The sequence below is a fragment of the Danio rerio genome, chromosome 20 (genome assembly GCF_052040795.2).
Source record: "Danio rerio strain M-AB ecotype USA chromosome 20, GRCz13ab, whole genome shotgun sequence".
NCBI lineage: Eukaryota > Metazoa > Chordata > Actinopteri > Cypriniformes > Danionidae > Danio > Danio rerio.
This window is the reverse complement of record NC_141040.1, coordinates 39,625,482-39,646,421: the sequence shown is the minus strand read 5'-3', so window position 1 is coordinate 39,646,421 and position 20,940 is coordinate 39,625,482. Positions and strand designations below refer to the sequence as shown.

The 20,940-nt window shown below is 33.9% G+C and overlaps 2 protein-coding genes across 3 annotated transcripts in view; one reads left to right on the top strand and one right to left on the bottom strand.

Moving 5' to 3' along the window:
- Nucleotides 1-692: 692 nt before the first annotated feature.
- Nucleotides 693-9,594, top strand: pla2g7 (phospholipase A2, group VII (platelet-activating factor acetylhydrolase, plasma)). Its single transcript, NM_213189.3, is given in 11 exon segments — nucleotides 693-963; nucleotides 2,123-2,271; nucleotides 2,354-2,504; nucleotides 2,651-2,744; nucleotides 2,830-2,898; nucleotides 3,319-3,490; nucleotides 6,020-6,133; nucleotides 6,229-6,320; nucleotides 6,732-6,902; nucleotides 6,978-7,126; nucleotides 8,786-9,594. Coding segments are annotated over 11 exon segments (1,335 nt in total). The 5' UTR covers nucleotides 693-890; the 3' UTR covers nucleotides 8,887-9,594.
- The window catches only part of tdrd6a (tudor domain containing 6a), a 23,878-nt gene continuing 12,472 nt past the window's right edge, over nucleotides 9,535-20,940 (bottom strand). Inside the window, exons 4-17 of one of the 2 annotated variants that reach the window (XM_087297484.1) lie at nucleotides 20,770-20,894; nucleotides 20,580-20,660; nucleotides 20,460-20,490; nucleotides 17,836-17,885; nucleotides 17,693-17,759; nucleotides 17,445-17,500; nucleotides 17,297-17,348; nucleotides 12,283-12,338; nucleotides 12,137-12,200; nucleotides 11,269-11,336; nucleotides 11,134-11,179; nucleotides 10,578-10,651; nucleotides 10,332-10,386; nucleotides 9,535-10,254 (exon numbers count right to left, since the gene is read on the bottom strand). In XM_087297484.1, the coding sequence (XP_087153610.1) occupies nucleotides 10,082-10,254; nucleotides 10,332-10,386; nucleotides 10,578-10,651; nucleotides 11,134-11,179; nucleotides 11,269-11,336; nucleotides 12,137-12,200; nucleotides 12,283-12,338; nucleotides 17,297-17,348; nucleotides 17,445-17,500; nucleotides 17,693-17,759; nucleotides 17,836-17,885; nucleotides 20,460-20,490; nucleotides 20,580-20,660; nucleotides 20,770-20,894 (998 nt within the window). In that variant the 3' untranslated portion in view covers nucleotides 9,535-10,081. 2 annotated transcript variants of the gene reach the window in all.

Below are 20,940 nucleotides of genomic sequence, written 5' to 3'. Positions count from 1 at the left end.
ACTTATCCAGCATGTTTTACGCAGTGGATGCCCTACCAGCTGCACCCCATTACTGGGAAACACCCATACACACTCATTCACTACGGACAATTTAGCTTACCTATACCACGTCTTTGGACTTGTGAGTGAATCCAGAGCACAGGAAGACGGGGAAGAACATGCAAACTCCACACAGAAATGCCAACTGACCCAGCCAAGGCTCGAACCAGCGACCTTCTTGCTGTGAGGCGATCATGCAGCCCACAGGGCCACTGTGATGCCCTATTTCCTTATTAATATTAAAATTTCCTTTTAAATCTAAATGTATACACTTTATCTACTGTATTTATGTTTTTATTTCAGGGACAGATAATGTACGTTTCTGGTAGAATGTCCCTTATGAGTTGTGTGAATGACTAGATTGAGCACAGTGAGTGTCTTAAATATGCTGTTTGTTTGCTCATTGACTTCCATTCTATAAATAACTTCCATTAAGTTAAAAAAATCTTTATAAAATAAGAAACAAAACATTGAGGCAGAAATATGCGCTTCAGTTATTACTAAATTAATTGTTTCACCAATACGAATCACTTTCATACGAATCTTGACTTTTGAACAGAACTGGACTGGGGGTGTTGTTCAATATGTGCTGCGTCACACCCCGTGCTCGAATGTTATTGGTTTGTGTTACTGTCCGTCTTATAAACCAGGAACGCGGACTGTCACTTTAAGTACGAAGTGTTCTTTCAACGAATCGTTCACTAAAAAGATTTGTTCAAACACACCGATCCAAAATCAGCAGGGATATGTGACTCAATGAACACGCACATGAGTCGAGTCATGGTCAGGATGAGGCTCCGCCTGCTCACTGTGGACTTCAGCTGAGGCTCAATGGATCGCTGTTAACGTCGATGTGTTCTGTTGGCAGACTTGTTCAGCTGACTCTGGTCAAGAGGGTATATGAATGGTCAAAGTCAACGTCAGGTAAGTTATTACAAGTCAATTTTAAAAGCCGTTTGACGACTGTGATAACAGTGGCTAACATGCTAACAGTAAACAAACTCATGCCAGTGTTATCGTTGTTGTGACAGACAGCCACTTCCTATCACGTCACTCACTCATTTTCATAAAGTTTTTGAATACTTTTTTAAAAAGTCTGACTATAGTTTGAACTGCTTTTTATTATGTAAGCTAGTGTGAGTGATAGAGGTAAAGGTTTTATATTCACACATTCGTTCATTTAGAAGTCTCTATATTGTTTACCATGTTACTTTGAATATTCCAGTTGTTCTCAAACTGTGGTACATGTACCACTAGTGGTAACGTTACGTGGGCTTCCTTCTAGTGGTACGCGGATAAATCAAAAATGTCATATGTACATTATGCTACATATATTTAAATAAATTATCAAAAAAATGTATATATGAATATGATGACATAACGCCTATATTTATTTCTATTCATTTCTATATAAATATATATTTATATGTTTCCAGGTGCTGATAAACATGGAGTTTTTTTTTTTTACTTTTTAATAACAGTAACCTATCATTTTTAACTTTTAAAAGGACATTTTAATTTAAATGTTCTTAAAATTAGGAACTAATATTTCTCGTTTTTGAACTGTACAGAGCTTTAGCTGCTTTACTGGACCTAATACACTACTGTACTTCAATACTAATCTTTATGGTTGTACTTGCAAGAACAATTTTTTTCTGAGGGTTTACTTGATGAAAAACGTTTGAGAACCACTGGAATATTCAATCTTTAGCATACAAGTATGACTTCAAAACAACATTAACACAATCTGATTAACTGTGAACAGTGTTGTATTTTGATAGTCACTGTGTGCATATGATTTCTCTATTTAGAATTTGCAAAGAATGCTTTTCTGAAATTATGTTTTTAAGGAGAATGTTTGAATATCCGAATATAAAACCAGCCTTACCTCTATGTGTGAGTGGGAGTTGCGAGTACACCAACAAGCACATTATTCTCACGAGATGAGAACTTCTTTGATTGACAGTTTCTATATGACTAACGGACCAAAATGTGGTTCTTGGAAAACACTGAAAGAGCCGTTGTCAACAGTCAGCAGACTTGTCATGACTTGTCATGCTGTAACAATGTGATGTCTTTTTAGGTTTACAGTTTATTCCTAAGAAGTGGAATTGGTTCTGTGTTATCGCAATGGGGAACTCAAGCGGACACAACAACACTATGACTATCCCACCAGGAAAAGGACCCCATCAAGTGGGATGCACAGACCTGATGGTGGGCCACACAGTCCAGGTAAGTGTGTACACGTATTGCTTGAACTTCAGTTGTCTGTGTGCCATCAGCGGATTTAAAGATATGTTTCTGTTTCTTCAAGGGTACGTTCATGAGAATCTACTATCCGTGCCAAGCAACCGAGCATCCTCATCTGCCTGATTGGGTCCCGTGTAGGGAGTATTTTAATGGCCTTGCAGACTTCATGAAGATTAACAGAGCACTGAGTGAACGTATTTTCAACTACCTCTTTGGTAAGCATTTTTTTCTCTTCATTCTGCCTGAGGCTTTTTGAAAAAGTCACTGTTGTGCCACTTCCTCGATGCTTCGAGATGTGGTTAAAAACATGGGTTGCTACTGTCATCATGTGATGATCAGTTGTTTTCTTCTTTTATTTTAGGGGCATGTAAAATCCCAGCAGCCTGGAATGCGTCATTTAAACCGGATGGGAAATATCCTGTTATAATTTTTTCCCATGGACTGGGCGCTTTCAGGTGTGTGTGATTTTTAAGATTGGTCTGCAGACATAATCTCAGTTCTTTGATGCAGCCTCACTGTGTTTCTGTGTTGTATTTTCAGGACATTGTATTCTGCCATATGTGTTGAACTGGCCTCACAGGGCTTCATTGTTGCTGCGGTGGAGCACAGGTGCTTGCTTTCAGAATTTATTAGCTGTAAAAGCTGTTTTGCTTTCAGTCTGGACCAGTATGTTGAGATAAGAGATGTCCGCCAGAACACAATTGCAGTTCAGAGACTCAACTTGGCCTGTGTCAATGAACGGTTTTGTATGTTGTAATAGTCAAAAGTGTGTGAAGAGTTTGCAAACAATAGTATAAACTAGGTCATCACATTCTTAACAGTGTTTACCAGTGGACTGACACAACACAGGACTAACCGCAGTGATGCACTGCCTTTCAGATTTTGAAAACTAGCTTTAAATATCTGTTATTTAGATATTTAATTTAGTGTTCGTTAAACCTTAAATATCTTCACATGTTAGTTATAGGCAATTTGTGCTGAGCCTTGTGTATTTTTCTTTCATTGTAATAAATCTTTTTTTCATTTCAGGGATGAATCTTCGTCTGCAACATTTTATTTCAAAGAAAATGCTGAGCCAGGAACAAAAAGACATATGTCATCTGACATCTCTAAACCTGTGTCTGATAATCTTGAAGAGGTTTGGATGTACTACAGACCATTGAAGACGGGCGAGAATGAGTTTCCCCTGAGAAACAAACAAGTGAGAGCATCTCATTTCTTATCTGGTATCCAACACGCAGGCTCAGTTTACACCTGGTATTAATGTGTGTTCTTGTCAATCTGATCACATGTGGATGGTGCTAAATACAAGTGTATATGGGTGTCTGAAATGTCTTGAGCTTGTACACTTTCATTCACATCCAGATGCCATTGAAACCACTTTTGACTGAATTAATTTTGTAGCCTAAAAACTCATGTATTAAAATGCACTCAAAAAGCTACAAAAGTTAGAGGATTACATACATTAGGGAATGTGTTGGTAAAGTATGTTAGCCAGGGCGATTTAAAATTTTGCCTTATAAAATCATCTTGGATCCTAACACAAACCAACGGCTTTTGGCATGGTTTTGCAACCATTTTATGCGCTGCATTATGTAAGTTGAAAGGCTTATTTTGCAATCTCAGATCAAACGATCAGAAAATGACCATACATTCACCAGCCTTCTTTTAATGCAATCAGAAAAGTGGTTGAAAGTGGATTAAAACACTGATGTCTCACTCATCGGCCGCTTAAATGATTTAAGATCTGGCAGATCCTGGATCTGTTCATCTTGAAAACTGATCTCTGGCTAATTTGGTTCTTCAAACAAGTTGGCGAATCAGATTAAAATGTCTGGATGAACTGATCTGAGACCGCTGCATGTGTTATGAAGGACAGATCGATCCTCGAAATCATGATCAGCAATCCAACGATTGGCTGATGGCACAGCAGTGTAATGACATCATCTGATTAATATTCAATTATCCATGTGAGCAAAATCACAGTGAACTGTTTGTTAAATATGATACCCAAGTCGACACCAATAGCCTAGTGGTTAAGAGCCCCGACATATGGCATTAAAGTGCTCACGGAGAACTGAGTTTGCTTCCAGGCTCGAGGTCCTTTGCCGATCTATCCCCTCTTTCTGCTCCCAATGCTTTCCTGTCTGACCTTCACTGTCCTATCACATTAAAGGTGAAAAACCACAAAAAAATAATTATACTTTTTTTTTATGAGTATGATACACAATAACTTTCCACATGTGTGGGCTGCATGCTTTACAAATTTTATTTAGCAATTTATTTTGTATTCTATTTGGAGTGGATTTTTTTATTATAGTAGGCCTATTTAAGTTTCTTAATCAGCTTAAGGATACTTAAAGTATTTTTGCATAAAAAAAAGCATTTTGAAATTGGTAAAGATGTCTGAAACTTTTGTGAAGCATCAAATCACCTGCACATCTGCTGTCAAAACGAGTGAATGACTGCATAAATTATTATTCCTTAAAAAAAAAAAAGAATGACAATATTGGGCATGTCTATTTTCATACACAAATTGTACTAAAGCAGGGTCGGTACTCTAAAAAAAATCCAAACGTTTATATCTAAAACCTGTAGGTTACTACATATATAAACGATAGGTTACTACCGTAAGAAAATATCATCATTTGGTATATATTTTCATTACTATCGGAAGTGTTTTAAAGAACAAAACAATCCTTGATCATGTCAAATCTAAAATAACCAAATGCAGTTAATTGAGTAATCTATGAGTGAAGCACGAAAAGGTGTTGTGTGTACATTTTTGAATTTCTAAAGTACAGAAATCATATTATGTTCATAGTTATTTAAGAAACATGCTAAGTGAGCATGCTTGATCATCTGAAAAACAACACTCAATTCAGTTATTCTTCTTTGAAAATGTGGGTTGTGTGTCGGAAAGTCTTTGTTTTGGTCTGTATAACTTCACACACTGCCAGTTTACCCAATTATACTTCAGCACCCTGGGTTGCCTTGGTTTAAAATAGCATGTTTCATTTCAGGCCCAAAGGCTCCCTTGGTGTATGCAGTCAAGTAGCAGCCTAATACACGAGAGGCAAATTCTTGAGGTGTTTTTCAATATGCAAGCAATACAAATGTGACAAACTAAACATTAGCTGATCAGCTTAATGAGCTAATCGTTAATCACAAGGCCCATTCATTCCAGTTATTGTCGTAGATCTGGCTACCTTCATGTGTGTGAGGTAATAGAATGTAGATCTGTTGGAAAAGAATTCTATGGAAAAAAAAATAATAATAAAAATTGAAAAAGGATTATAATCCTACATATTGATGCTTTCAGTAGTTTTGCATGAAATGCCTATGAATAATCACAATGCATTTATGTATTTATTATGAGGCTATCTGTACACAACAATGATGTACTAAAAAGCATTATGTAATGGTTTGTGGTACAACCAATCCTCGTTCACACACATATACATGGCAGTAGCTGACAGAAACAGTTTGAAAGTTGATGCTACTTAAAACACTATGAGCCAGCACTCATATGATCCTGTAGTCTGTGCATGACATCACTAGTTTCATAAAATCTTAAAAGTGTTTTCAGATATTTACTTTTTGAAGCCCATTTTTATGCTGTTTAGTAAAATGAACTATGCATTGTTTTTATTTTTTGAATAACTTCAAGAAGCACCATTAAATAAGCTGTGTTATTCTGTGCAAATAAATTGGATTTTCTTTGTTTCAGGTAAAGCAGAGAGCAGATGAATGCATCAGAGCTTTGGATATTCTCTTTGACATCCATTCAGGAAAGTCTGTGGAAAACGTCTTGCAGTCCAACTTTGATCTGTCAACAATGGAGGTGAATATTACAAAATAAACTACTGTTTTATCATATACTGCAATATTTTGTTGTAGTGTTGTGAAGAAGTGATAATGAGCTTTTTTCCATTTTAGAATTCCATGGATTTGTGTAGAATAGCGGTTATGGGACATTCTTTCGGAGGCGCGACAGTGATTGAATGTTTGTGCAAGGAAGTCCGATTCAAGTACGTGTTGAGCTGACTAGCACTTGCGGTACATTTACATGACAGGCTGTTAATGCTAAATATGGGAATTATCTACCCACAAGATCTTGTATCACATACAAGATTTTGTGGGTAGATAATTGCCGTATTTATCAGGCTGTTTGTTTGAGCATCTCTGCTTTCAGTCTTTGTGGTTTGCTTCTGTTTTGTCCCTCACACTTTGATCGTTTCCTGTTTTGTTTTTTGCCGCATTTGTATAGACCGCAGAAAAATTTGACATGCACTGTAATAGACGACTTGAAACATTAATGAAAACATCAGTGTTAAATTCAGATTTCAAATGAGTCCAGGAATTTTTTTGTCCATTTTTAAAGCTTACAAAGATTAATTGCAAAACCTTATAAATTTCCTCTCATCAATGTTGCTTTTTAGGTGTGGTGTGGCACTGGACACCTGGATGTTTCCCTTGGATGAGGAGATCTTCCCTGGAGTGAAGCAGCCAATCTTTTTTATTAACTCTGAAAAATTTCAGTGGATTGGCAATATCATTCGCATGAAGAAGTTGGACTCTGCTATCTTTCCCAGAAAAATGATTACCATCAAGTCAGTTCCTATTATTATCATTTAAAAATGCTGTTCATTTAGTTTTGCTTGACACTTTTTGTTTTTTTCTGGCAGAGGCACAGTCCATCAGAGCTTTCCAGACTTCACATTTCTTACGGGAAACTGGATTGGACGGCTCATGAAGCTGAAAGGAGAGATTGATCCACACATTGCCTTGGATCTTTGTAACAAAGCAACTTTGGCTTTTCTTCAGAGGCACTTGTGTGAGTTCAGTATTATTTTGTATAAATATGCTCAGCAATTTCTCTACCTATGCAATCCCACTACCATTTAAATCCTTGTTTGTTAGTTAATGTATTAGTGTATAAAAGTATTAGTAATGTATTTATTAATCTTTGTTTATGTAATTTAATGTTAAATAATGTTAGTTCATGTTAGCTTACTGGTCATTAACAAGTGCAAATTTTGATTTGAATAATACATTAGTTAATACTAGGGCTGCACAATATTGGAAAATATTGCGATATTTTATTTTTCGGCAATAAATATTGTGATATGAATAGTTTCACAAAATATTTTAAATAGCACTATTTGATGGTTTTCTAACAGTATTCAGGTACAAAAATTTATCACAATGAAAAAAAAAGTATTTAATTTTCCTAGTTTCTAGTCCAATTATCAAAATTTCTTAAAGCAAGTAAAAAAGTATTTTTTACAGTCAGAAAAATAAGCAAAATGGGTTACGTGAGATTCTTTGCTTTGAAATGTAGATGTTTGGACTAGAAACAAGACAAAAATTCTAAGACTTTTTTGTTTTGCATAAATCATATAAATACAGTGATTAAATACAATTCTGTGGCTTCTGGTCAACTCTTATTCTTAACCTTACATATCTTTGCGATGTAACCTCTGCGGAATTGCACATTGCGATATCAATGCAAAAACAATATATTGTAATTAATGCTGAACTATATACCAGGGGTGTCCACACTGTCCTGGAGAGTTTATTTCCAATCCTAATCAAACACACCTGAACCAGCTAATCAAGCTTTTATTAAGCTGCGGTCACACTAGAGTTTGATAATGAAAAATTCTGTCATGCGACGCTGTGAAAAGGGACAGGAATAAACAAGATTATTAGGCATTAAAAAAAGCGAGCTATTGCTCCATGTTTTAAATTTCTGTCCAGAGAGGTCATGTTTTAATCCTCAGTTGGTCTCACGCAGTCAAGTGATGCGATTTCGCAGGTCAGAGTTCACCAAGCTTGAACTTTGCACCACAGCGACCTGCGAAACTTAACGTGCAAATGAACGGAAGTCTAAGGGGAGAAAAGCCCAGTGTAACCACAGCTTTAGATATACTAGAAACTTCATGGCAGGTGTTGTGGAAGCAAGTTGGAGCTAAACTCTCCAGGACACTGGCCCTCCAGGATGGAGTTTGGACACCCCCAAGTATATACAGTACAAACAAACATGTATTAAATCTTTATATAAAATCTGTATTATATTGCTCAAATATATACTTGCATGGATGCATTTATATATACATGGTAAACACAATTTATAAACTTTTATTTTGAATGTGTCTAGTCTTGGGCAGGGGTGTCCAAAGTCAGTCCTGGAGGGTCACTTATCCTGGCCTGTCAGCATGAAAAGAAAAATATAAAGCTGGAAAATATCATAACCATAACAGTAAAAATTATTTTAAAAATTTACATTTTGATAAAAGGAAAGTAAAATTTAAAGTGACAAATAAAAAAATGTCTGGAACAGACCTTTTAAAATTCCATGACCTGTGGGAGCCCTGTTTACCAGCATTAATGTTCAATTATAGGATTGTAAAGAAGCTATTATCAACCTTAAATTTCTGAACGGTAGAGTTTGTTTAATGTAATAAACATTTTCTTTTTCTTTATTTTCAAGCTCTAAACAGAGACTTCAATCAGTGGGATCCTTTAATTGAAGGAAAAGATGACAACTTGATTCCAGGAACCAATATTACTATACCACATTCATCTATTTAATCATGTAACATAAAATAATAAGTGCAGTGATTTTTATAATGTTGTGAATGCACATGTAACGGGGAAAATGCTTTCATGTTCAAGAAAGGGCCAATTTATCGATTTGCAAGAAAGTTTTGAAATTTCATCAAGGAGGCTAAATATTGACTGCAGTGTATGAGAATGATGGGTTAAAATGATATGTAAAAATAGTCTCTACAGGATGACATATGAGAGGTTTCATAAGCTACCATCCACCTGCTTCCCAAAACAGACACAGTGCAATAGATTTACATTTTTTACAACACATCACCGTCCTTTGTCCTAAGCCTTAATATTTTTATAGTCCTTTAGAGGTTTTCGATATCAATGCAATGTTTTTAATTCTGTGACCAATGTTAATGGAAGGCAGATAGCAGACAATTAGTTCCAGTTTTAATTCTATCAACTGTATTCTTCATATCCTGTGTTGACCAATCATGGTAATGATCTTAACATAGTGGAGGGGCTTGTGGTGGAGTCTAAGATCTGTAATTATGATTTGTGATTTCCAGTGAAATCAGTTTCTACACTACTAAACTGCTCGTTAATAAATATATTATTTTTTAATCTAATGAAATTTGGGTATTTTGGTTTCCAGTACAACTACACAAAAAAGCACAAGTTATGTTTATGTATTTGAGATATTGTTTATTAAACGTCTTACCTTTGGTTTGTTTTTGTCTCTTACAAAGTCTGAATAACAACATATTTTTAAGAACGGTTGATATAAGTGCGACACACAAAGAGTGCCTATTTATTAAAGAAAATTTCAACCAGTTACCACAAGATGCAGCAGACTACCTTTTCACCACAAATGTAAACATTTAAGAACTTTCTAAACAAACTACAAAATCCCAGGCTAACATCTAACTTGAGAGTTTTTTATATAATAATGTATACAATTAAAGGCTGTGTAGTAAACAAAAAACAAAGCAGCCTTAATCCTTACAGAGAAACAACTAAACTGTAGAAAGCAAAACTCAAATTTGAAAAAAAGCAGAAGTGCTTTTGTTGCTATTATATGATTTATGATTTAAATTGAGTTGACAGGAATTACTTAACACATCAACAAGTTTTTGGCTATTTAAATTTAAATGTAAAAAAACAACAACACTTAACAAAATGTTAGTCGTAGGGTATATTTCCCCTACCCAAAAGTATACAATTGTTTAGACTAATCACGCTTTTCTTTTTCACTCTCGGGCTCATGAACCACTGCCTGGGATTCTTGCAAAACACCAACAAAAATGACATCGTCAGATGCATCCTCAACTTTAAGGGTCAAATGAGTGACTTGTGAGTCTTCTGCGCTGGTGCAATCAGAAGCATTTGACCTTTCCTGAAAGCCTGTAAACAACCATTTCAAAAGTGACCACAAAGGAGTCATTTGTAAGGACAACAGTAAGGTTTAAATGTACACTTACATGAAGATTCTTCAGTATCAGGACCGACTTCCATGGCCACTGCATCTCCATGAAGCTGAAATATTCAATCAAAGTAAGAAAATAAACAAATACATACATATTCACACAAATATAATTCTTTATATATATATATATATATATATATATATATATATATATATATATATATATATGTGTGTGTGTGTGTTTATGCATGTATGAAACTTCTCAAATGTTAGTAGTTCATGAGTTTATATTAAACAATACCGTGCCATCAGATGCAGTGTCAGACTCTGCTCCATCATCACTGGTCAGAACAATAAGGTCTTCAGTGACATGGACTTAAAAGGTGAAAGAAAGATCATTAATTTGAGTTCTGTACATTCATTTTATATTTGTGACCCTGGATTATAAAAATCTTAAGTTGCACAGATACAGTTGTATGAATAGCAGGCAGTTGTTACATCAGTGAGAATCGTCTATTTTTCTTATATGCTAAATACTATTCAAATATCAGTTAAAGATCATGTTCCATGAAGACATCTTGTAAATTTACTTTAGGTATATCAAAATCTAATTTTTCATAAGTAATATGCATAGGTATAATAAATGTAATAAATATAAATGTGGATCCATTTTGAATAGTTGTGTTTTGGCCAAATATCGTCTGTTCATAAAAACCATGTATCAATGGAAAAAAAGCTTATTTATTCAGCTTCATGTATAATCTTTCAAAAATGTAACCTTAAGACTTAAGTTTTTGTGGCCCAGGGTCACATTTGTTAAACAACTTATAATTAAATATGGAATGTTACCAACATACTATTAAACTCCTCAAGCAAGGCATCAGTTTCACTCACATCCTGTACCTGTAAAACATGGCATGAGGACAAACACTCTTAGCCTCTGGGTGGTGCAAATCTTTCAGGAGAGAAATAAGAAAAAAAAGATAACGCACCTTATCACGGGGAGCTGTGTCAAGGAAATCCAGCAGTAAATCCACTGCAGTACTCATCTTTGCACCATCTTTTAACAATAAAATGACTATGAATACACATTGAAAATTCAAATGAAATGGCAGTAAGATGTTGAAACTATTTAAAGGGGCGGTCCACTATAAAATCATATTTTAAATGTTCGTTTTTGTGTAATATAGCAGTGTGAACATAACCAAAAACTTTAAAATGTAAGACACTCAAAGTTTAATGCAAAGAGAGACATAGGCTTTTATAGAGTTAGCTTAGCAAAGTCTACTGCAAACAAAGTTTGGGGGCTACAAAAATTACATCTGGGTCAATATTGTCGTAAATCCTTTGGTTTACATGCCATGAAACATGCAGCAAAAGAGTGTGGTCACAAAGGCTTTGTAACATTAGTAGTAATGAAAGGTAAAATGCTGTCCAAGCTTTGCTATTTTCATGTAGCTTGTTCTGTTTCTGTATTTGGCTTCCAAAGAGCATGATACAAAGAGTAGTGCTAACAATTTATTTTTAATAATGTTCCAGAGAATTATAAAAAAAAAAGATATTGCTCTCTATGCAGCAGTTTTCCACTTGAAATAATTAACTTGAGTTCACAAATATATGTGGAAGTTTTGTATTACTTGCATATGTATTCAGGTTATAAGCATGTGTAAGATGTCAAATTTTATTTTACCAGCCCAGGTATGACCGAACTGAATTGCTAGTTAGAAACATAACATTTCCTGGTGATGTGGAACCAATTGACAAATCACAATACAATAGGTTAGCGGACCAATCAGAGCCCATTGAGGACAAGCTTTAAAAAAATGACTCTGGACCACCCCTTTAAGATTGAATGGTAACCGTTTTGCTCTTCGAATGAAGTATTCAAGTCATCTTGGGGATCCTTGCTTTCGACGTCATCAGGCTGATGTAAAAATACATAGTAAAATCTTAATAAAAGACAGCATGACTAATAATAATAACAATAATAACACAAGACTACTTACACATAATCCTTGAACAAGATCATGTACTTGTGCACCTTCCACCAGCATATGTTTAGCTAAACAGCCAAAAACAAAGCCTTGTCATTTGCATTCAGACCCAAGATAATCAAAGCAGGTCAACACAGATTTCTTTTTTTTGTATCTGACTGTTGAAACAATACTCTTCAGCTTCCTATGGAAAATTATTTTCAATACAATAGAGGTTAATCTAATTTTTTGGATTATTACATTCTTGGACAAGTCAATAATCAGAAACTAAATTAATTTAGATGCATTATTTCTTATTAGGTGTCACACTAAGGAAAAAAGTAAACCTCACATGCAATGCTAATTTCTTTGTATATCAGTACAAGTAAAAATGCCTAGCTAAAAAAAGAAAACTTCTATTAAAGAATGTATGACTTGTTGCTAATGCATTGCTGTTTTAAGGAAGGTCCTGACTTTGAGCCTAGTGAAAATGAGGGTAAAATAAGAAGTTAAAAATACACCTTTTTGCAAAAGTGTATATCTTTTAGCAAAGCCAACATATCAAAGTATTCACACTACATCTGCATTGTTTTTTTTTATGCAAAAAGAAACTATTCGAATCTTGAAACATTTGCAAAATATATATGGTGTTGTAAGCACTTCTTCACAGGGTAAAGTTACTTTTAACGAAATTAACTTTATCCTAATCTTAAAATAAATGAATAAAAATGTCATATTTCTTTCCTTAAAAAGTACCAGTAGCAAATTTAACACTTAAATTATTTTAAAATACTATAAATAAAATGTAAAAGTAATTTTCAGGGGCTGCAACTAATAATTATTTTAATAATGATTAATTTGTCAATTATTTTTTAGATTAATCAATGAATGAAAAAAGAACAAAAAAGAAAAGCATTCATTTACAACCCTTTATTCAAAAATAGAACTATAATCTTAGAAAGGGCACAAATATTGTCCTTGAACATTCCTGAGCAGTTATAATAATAATAAAAAAAATAAGTTTTTTAAATAAATCAAGATACATATTCAGGGTTTATGCAGATATCATAATGTCAAATTTAAGACTTTTTAAGACAATTAAGTATTAAATTTAAGACCTATATCACAATATCAAAACACGCATACACAAAGAGAAAAAGCAAAAATCACAAAATTTGTGGTAAAATAAATGTATTAAAATTGAACAGTACTAAAGACAGGTAAGATACACCATTGAACTACAGAAAAAACAAACAAACATCTTAATGTTGATTTATACTTTCACCTGGCACCACATCGTGCACCTCACGAAACGGACGAGGCTTTTATACTTGACGGTTCGCCATTGAGATATTCTTTTAAATGACGGGGTGGTCAAAAGAAACAGTAAAAATCAGACAAATAAACAGAGAAGTAGAAAATTTTCAGAACTACTTCATATCATTAATATCATTGAAGATTTTTAAACTAATTGTTTATTATTTTTAATATTTATTATAAATATTTTTATAACCATTCAAGATTTTTTTTTAATCTAAATTGTTTTTAATCTAAATGATGCATCACTTGTTTTGTTCATATCTCAGACAGTTATACCTATTAAAGTCAAATATTAATGACAACAGAACACGGGCTGCTCTACAATTGTATTTTTTTTTTCATCATGGCAAGAATAAAAACAAACAAACAAACAAAAAGTACACATACTAAAAATACAGACTTTATTTTATTTTGCCCACTCCACAATTCACAAATTACTGTCTGGCTAGTTTCTTTTCTCTACTTATAAGCTAAAAAGGCAATAATGGTCCAACATTTCATATCATTATCAACAATAAAGCCTGAAAATTGGGCATCAATATATTATAAACTGATCACATCAGTTACTGTTCATATATTCTATTCCAGTTACAGCTGAAATCTGAATTATTAGCCCCCGTTAATTTTTTCCCCCCAATTTCTGTTTAACTGACAGAATATTTTTTCAACACATTTCTAATCATAAGTTTTAATAACTAATTTCTAATAACTGATTAATTTTATATTTGCCATGATGACAGTAAATAATATTTTACAAGATATTTTGCAAACTGCTTTTATTCTAGCCGAAATAAAACAAATAAGTCTTTCTCCAGAAGAAAAAAATATTATCAGACATACTGCAAAAATTTCCTTGCTCTGTTAAACTTTATTTAGGAAATATTTAAGAAATAAAATTTCAAAGTGTGGCTACTAATTCTGACTTCAACTGTTTCAAAGAAATAATTTGTTACTTAATTTTAGTTTGTAACTAAATTGTTTTAAAATTCAAAATTGTAATATATACATCAGTGTGAAATATATGAATGCTGGAAAAACATTTTCTGTAATATTAAAACCACCTGGGTCTTCCCTTTTGCATGGCCTTTTTTGTTGTTTTAACAAACTTATCCCTCAGGTTTTTCCAAACTTTCACAAAAACATTCCTCCTTTTCCACTGCTGTTGCAATTTCTAGCCAAGAATTATTGGTCATCTGGTTCTCCCTATGATTACACATGAACCGATCATAAAGATGTCTGTCAGACGTACCAGTTTCAGACAAAATCTCTTCAAAGTGTTTTTTACTCAACTCAAATCAAATGCAACAGCATGCGAACTGTTTGCCAGAGTCTCAAAAAATTCCATGAGCTCTGCCAGCCGAAATCATGTTGCGCGCACCCAAAGCGAAACACAGCGATGACGTCACATTCGCCACACGCACGGAATTCAATAACACAAAGCTGATTTAAGACCTAGAACAGCGAATTTAAGACTTTTTAAGGCCTTAAATTTCGATTTTTAAATTTTAGACTTTTTAAGACCCAGCGGAAACCTTGATATTAGACACATGAAACAGCAAAAGAAATTGTCTTGTGTTCGGAAAAAAAAAACACCTCAAATTTAAGTGATTGTTTGCTTAAAACAAGCTAAATTATTTACCAATAGGGTAAGAAAAATAATCTTAATGAGATATAACCTAACACAGAAGCATCACTTAATTTTCTCATGCCACTTTTCTTGTCTAGTCTTGATTTAAGATTTTTTTAGATATTTGGACAGGAAACGAGATTAAATGACTTCGTAAGAAAAGCTTTTTTGCAGAGTAGCTATATATGATAATAAATCCAAAAAGGGCGAGTGAAAAAAAAAAATGTGTATTAGTCTTGCAGCGGTGGTAGAGTTACTTTACTACTGTTATTAACCCTTTCACAGGTGAGTTTAAAAGATTCTATCTGGCCCCGGGAGTGAGTTTTGTTAGGCGATCATCATTTCAGAACGCTCACCCTTAATGTTTCCGTGGTGACACATCATGTTTGTCACGCGACACACTGCAGCCACAATAGCTCTGTATGACAAATATATCTCTTTTATTATGCCTTCTCGTTTTAATACAAAATATATGAGTTTTTTGTTGTTTAAAAGACATAAATTATCTTGATCGTAATCTATAACACGAGTTGGCTATTGCCATGTTTACTTGCGGCCACGTGCACGTCTCATTCATAAAAGCAGAAAATGCAGGATTCAGTATGTAGATTCATTAGTTACTCCCAAAATGCATGCAAGCAAGTATCTGGCCAACTGGGAGAAGAACAGATAGAACTTTGTTACTTTTACTACGCGTATCTGATATGAATGGCAAATTTTACATCAGCAAATTATATCTGAATGGATTGTTAGACTTCCATTGACTTTGTGTGACAAACTTTAAATGTATTGCTTAACTAGCACTTGTGCATTTACATGTCTAACACATAAAATAAGTATTGAGTGGTTAAAAAATGCATAACTGTGATATGACTCAGCCCATGTGACAAAGCTCAGTTTGAATTTTTCACATAATGGTTGTCAAGCTGGATAACAAGTAAACACCAGCACCAGGGACATTAAGTTATAGACATTAAGGCTATTATTATTATTGTTAATTCTCAAACAACAACAACAATAATAATAATAATAGGCTTATGTGTAGGTCTATTGTTGCGTAAAATGCTAAATTTTGTAAAGTCATTATGGTGGATTTGAACAGACTTTGTTCTGTTTTTTTATTTACAGTAAAATGAGGACATCAGAATACAACTATTCATAATTATAAAGTTGACCTATTATGTTTGAGACACACGCTTGCAATCTGTCATTGACAACATTATTAGACTTTGTTTTTACTGGTAAAATGAGACATTTGTCCTTATCAGATTCCTTCTTGCATTATATTCAACATTATATAGGCTAGGGTAGTTATACTGAAACAGCAAACATTTATTATCATGCACAACACTGTGTTCGCTATAAAGGAAAAAAAAAACATCAAATGCTTGTCGTAATCATAACTAAAATGCTATATGGTCATTTAAATAATGTGCTCGCTGGCTTTACTAACGAGTAACTGCTGCAACTCGGAAAAAAACAAAAAAAAAACATGCAAATCATCCTTTCAATGCAGCTCTCAAACGATCGCTCTGTGCAACAAACTGAACATTATTTAATTATTTTCTTTCTTATTCACAACCTATGCAAGTTCTGTTCGATAAAATAGGCATTGGCATGCATGCACGCGTTCTCAGTGGTAAACAAACAGTTCGCGGTCAGCTCAAGTGTGATTTCGCGTTCGCGAATATATCATTACATTTAGACAGAAATGACAAATCTGGATGAATTAAAATGTTTAAATACAGTATGCGGCACTTTTATGGGACATTTGTAAGTGTCCATGTTGCTGTGAAGACTTGTGCGACCACCTTTGAGCTTCTCCTGACCTTGAAAATATAATTGGCTGAATCATGGAAAAGCTGAATTAAGATAGTGTGTAGGGTTAAATCGAGATTGGATTCTTTTTTTCGATTAATCATGCAGCCCTATTCTCTGCCTTCACCATGTATCTTTCCCTTAACATTACCTCAATTAATCGAAATGTAATCGATTCGTTGTTGCAGCCCTAAATTTTTGCCAACACTGCTTCATTATCAACAAGACACCTTCATTAGAACTAGGTTTAGTACGTAATTAAAATCAAGCAGGTTCACTTACCCTTAGAATCTTCAAGAAAAGCAGAGCAGGAAACAGATTCTTCTTCTTGAGGCTGCAATTATTCAAATGAACACATTGAGACACTATACGCTATATCATTACTCTGTTGTATTTCGACAATTAATAACAAATACAGTCACCACTTTACCTGGCCTGCAAGTTCATCATTCGGAGCCATTTGGTCAATGAATGTTTCTTCCTTACCTTGGCAAAAGTAATTTTGAATAAAACATGATATAGACACAACCATATGAACCAGCACCAAGTAACAATTTTGTATTATAATATATATATATATATATATATATATATATATATATATATATATATATATATATATATATATATATATATATATATATATATATATATATATATATATATATAAAGACTTACCATTTAGGTCTTCAGACTCTAAAGCAACAGCAATTCCATTTGCATCTGAAACTTCTGTCTGATATAACTAGACGTATAAATGGTTGTGAATACATGTGATTTAACAGCTGAAAACACACTACTTGACACAATAAAACTATTACCTTTGAAGCACTGTTCTCTAGTGTGGCATCTGTTTCTTTCGTTGCATCATCTGCAAAATATTTAATATATTGATTTATTACCATTTCAAGGGAATAGGGTTGTAACGGTATGAATTTTTCACGGTATGATAATCGTCTAAAACAATACCACGGTTTGACGGTTTCGCGGTATACGGTATGTTACAAATGTTACAAAATAATAGAACAGTGAAGCAAATTTGACTTTTTCCAAATAATATATTTTTAGTTACTATAAACAACACCACTTACAATGAACAAATAAAAATAAGAAAATAATAAATAATGTGTCAAAGTCCAAATAAAGTCCAAATAAACATGGTGCAAATCCTCAGTAAAAAATAGATATAAATATTTACTATACCATAAATAGTTACATAACGAAACTAGATTCAATATGGAACATCCTTAGGTTTTATGTGCCAGCATGGATATGGTTGTCTATCGATATGGATTTGGATATGGTTGTCTGCAATGCAGACAAACAGCTGCACCTTCATTTGCGTCTTTTGAAAACAGCAAGAGCAGCAGTTCGTCTTTGCTGTGTCACTGTTTTGTCATGTTTCTGTGCTGCTGTGCATGCAAAAGTACTTAGTATGAGAATTATTTCATGCAAAACTTATTTTTTTTAGAAAAAACGTTAGAAAAATCTCTCATTCCGTGTTGTTCAAAAAGCTTGGTCCACAAACAAAAGCGAAACCTATGCTTATTGGTTGTGATATAGCGAGTTTGAACCAATCTGGGCATGGAGGAGGGACAATCCATCAATGTATCATGTCTGATTTGTCCGGAGACACAGTGACGAGCGTTTCTTTGTCAAATCAGCGTTGTCAAATGTTGATGACGTAACCGCACTGATTCCAGAGCCTCTGAAAGTCCGCGAATGTTATATGTATACAGCACTGGAAAGCTGAGATTCTCTTCTTTATGCCAATCTTTGAATTGTATGAATCGGATCAGCGGATCAAAAGTTATTAAACATTTAAGAGCAATACTTATTTTTAGCCGCGGGCGGCTGTCTCGGTCTTTAAGGGTTAAAACCGTTGATATGCAATTGTTCATGGTATGATAATCGTGCACGTTCAAATCGTCGTAAACCGTCATACCGGTATATTGTTACAACCCTACAAGGGAAAATAAAAGCAATACAATCATCGAGTAGAAACAGAGGTATATGATCAAGGTGCAATTCTATAACCAGATCAGCCCATGGTGTGAAGCTTTCGTGCATCTTTTGATCTTAGGTTTATCTTTGAGACCTGTATTGATTATGAATTGACAGAATAATTGACATAATACACATTTACCTGATTAATAAATTGTAACGTTTGAACATTTTTGATAACTTTATTCCTGTTTATTCTAATAGATTTTGTAGTCTCTTTGTTACCACATACTGTGCGTCAGGTAGCAATGGACTCAAATCCAGTTAAGGTAGAGAATTGGGCACACTAATTGCATCTTTTAGAGATCTGGCTAAAAACTATTTGGAAAAGTCTTCTTTTAGTTTAGGACAACAATGTGTTGCACGATGAACTTAGATAGGGTACTTGACCCTTGTTTAACTGTACTTGGCATTCTAATTAAGTGTACATGGGGAAACTATAGGGCTGCAACAACGAATGGATTAAATCAATAAAAATCAATTACTAAAAGCGTTGGCAATGAATTTCTTAATCGATTCGCAACACGGAGACATTTGATTATTAAAAAACACTTTTAGTTTAGCGTGGAGCAGATTGAACATGGTCTCTCGCACACTAATACAGAGTTCGGTGCCTCATAGACAGGGATGAAAAGGGAGTTCAACAGCAGGATCCTACTTTGTTCCGTTTTGAAGTTAAGACCGTAAAGTCCCTGGTGCTGATATTTTACTCGTTTTCCAGCTTAAAAAGCATGTTAGTGCTAGCTCTTTACCTTTAGAGTGGCAACTGAGAAAATCAAACTGAGCTTTGGCGCAGTGTCTGGCGCCGAGCCAAAGAGAGCTCGCGCTGAGCAGAGCTCTAAGTAAGGGACCATCAGAAAAGTGCTTATTTTCTTCTTCTTTTTTCGAAAACAAACGGAACTTAACCCCGCTGAGAAAAACATGTCATATTATCAAAATTATGCAGCGTTTTAACTGCCTAATGCTTAATTTATGTTTTAGACATGTAAATACACACCTGTACAAGCTGCAACATAAATAGTTCAATTTTACTTCTGTCTAACAATTAAGATTAACCGGTGTGTAAGTGTGAACAACATAATATCTTTACATAAATAAATTTAATAATTAAGAATAAAAACAAACAAAAGGTTCAAACTATCTAAATTAGATATTGAAACAACATTCTTAATGATTTATGATTGGAGTAAGATAAAACGAAAGATACAAATATGAATATTCTAAACCACCTCTTAAAATTAAGCTCTTATTTGAATCCATTTTAAAAACTAAAACAGCATTGTGCACTGAAAAGACTGAGAACGCAGTGAACCTTTCTCCACTAGTAATCCTCAACTGGTTGGATCTTATTAGTTATTTGGCATTATTGTTGGGGAAAAAAAAAAAAAAAAAAAACAAAGAGCAGGAAAGTATCACCTTTTACAAAGAATCTAATACATACCATTTGCAATTGCAGCTTCAATGCATGCAATCTGCAATAAAACAGTAGATTAGTAAACGATGTCAAATGTCATAATATGTTGTTATGCATGTTTGTTTTAAATATTCACACAAAAATCACCTGCAGTGGCTTCTCTGGCATAATTTCAAAGATGTTGATTGGATCTACTACAACCTCAGAATCATATTTCTCAAGCAAAACCTGAAAAATATAGAAAGCAGAAAATGAATTTGAAGACAAGACAAAATCAGGTTTGTTCACGATAAAAACACCAAGGGAAATGTGATTGTGAAATTAAAGATATACACACCAATGTAGCTTCTTCAGAAACTTTTAAAACTCGTGCTGTGCACCAACTTCTTCTTACTTGGGACCAAATGACACATTCTGAACCAACAGGCTTCTTTTCAGTTGCTCGTCTTAAACAACCCAAGTCTGTTTTTAAAAATAAAAATGATAAAACAAGAATGAGGCCATTGCA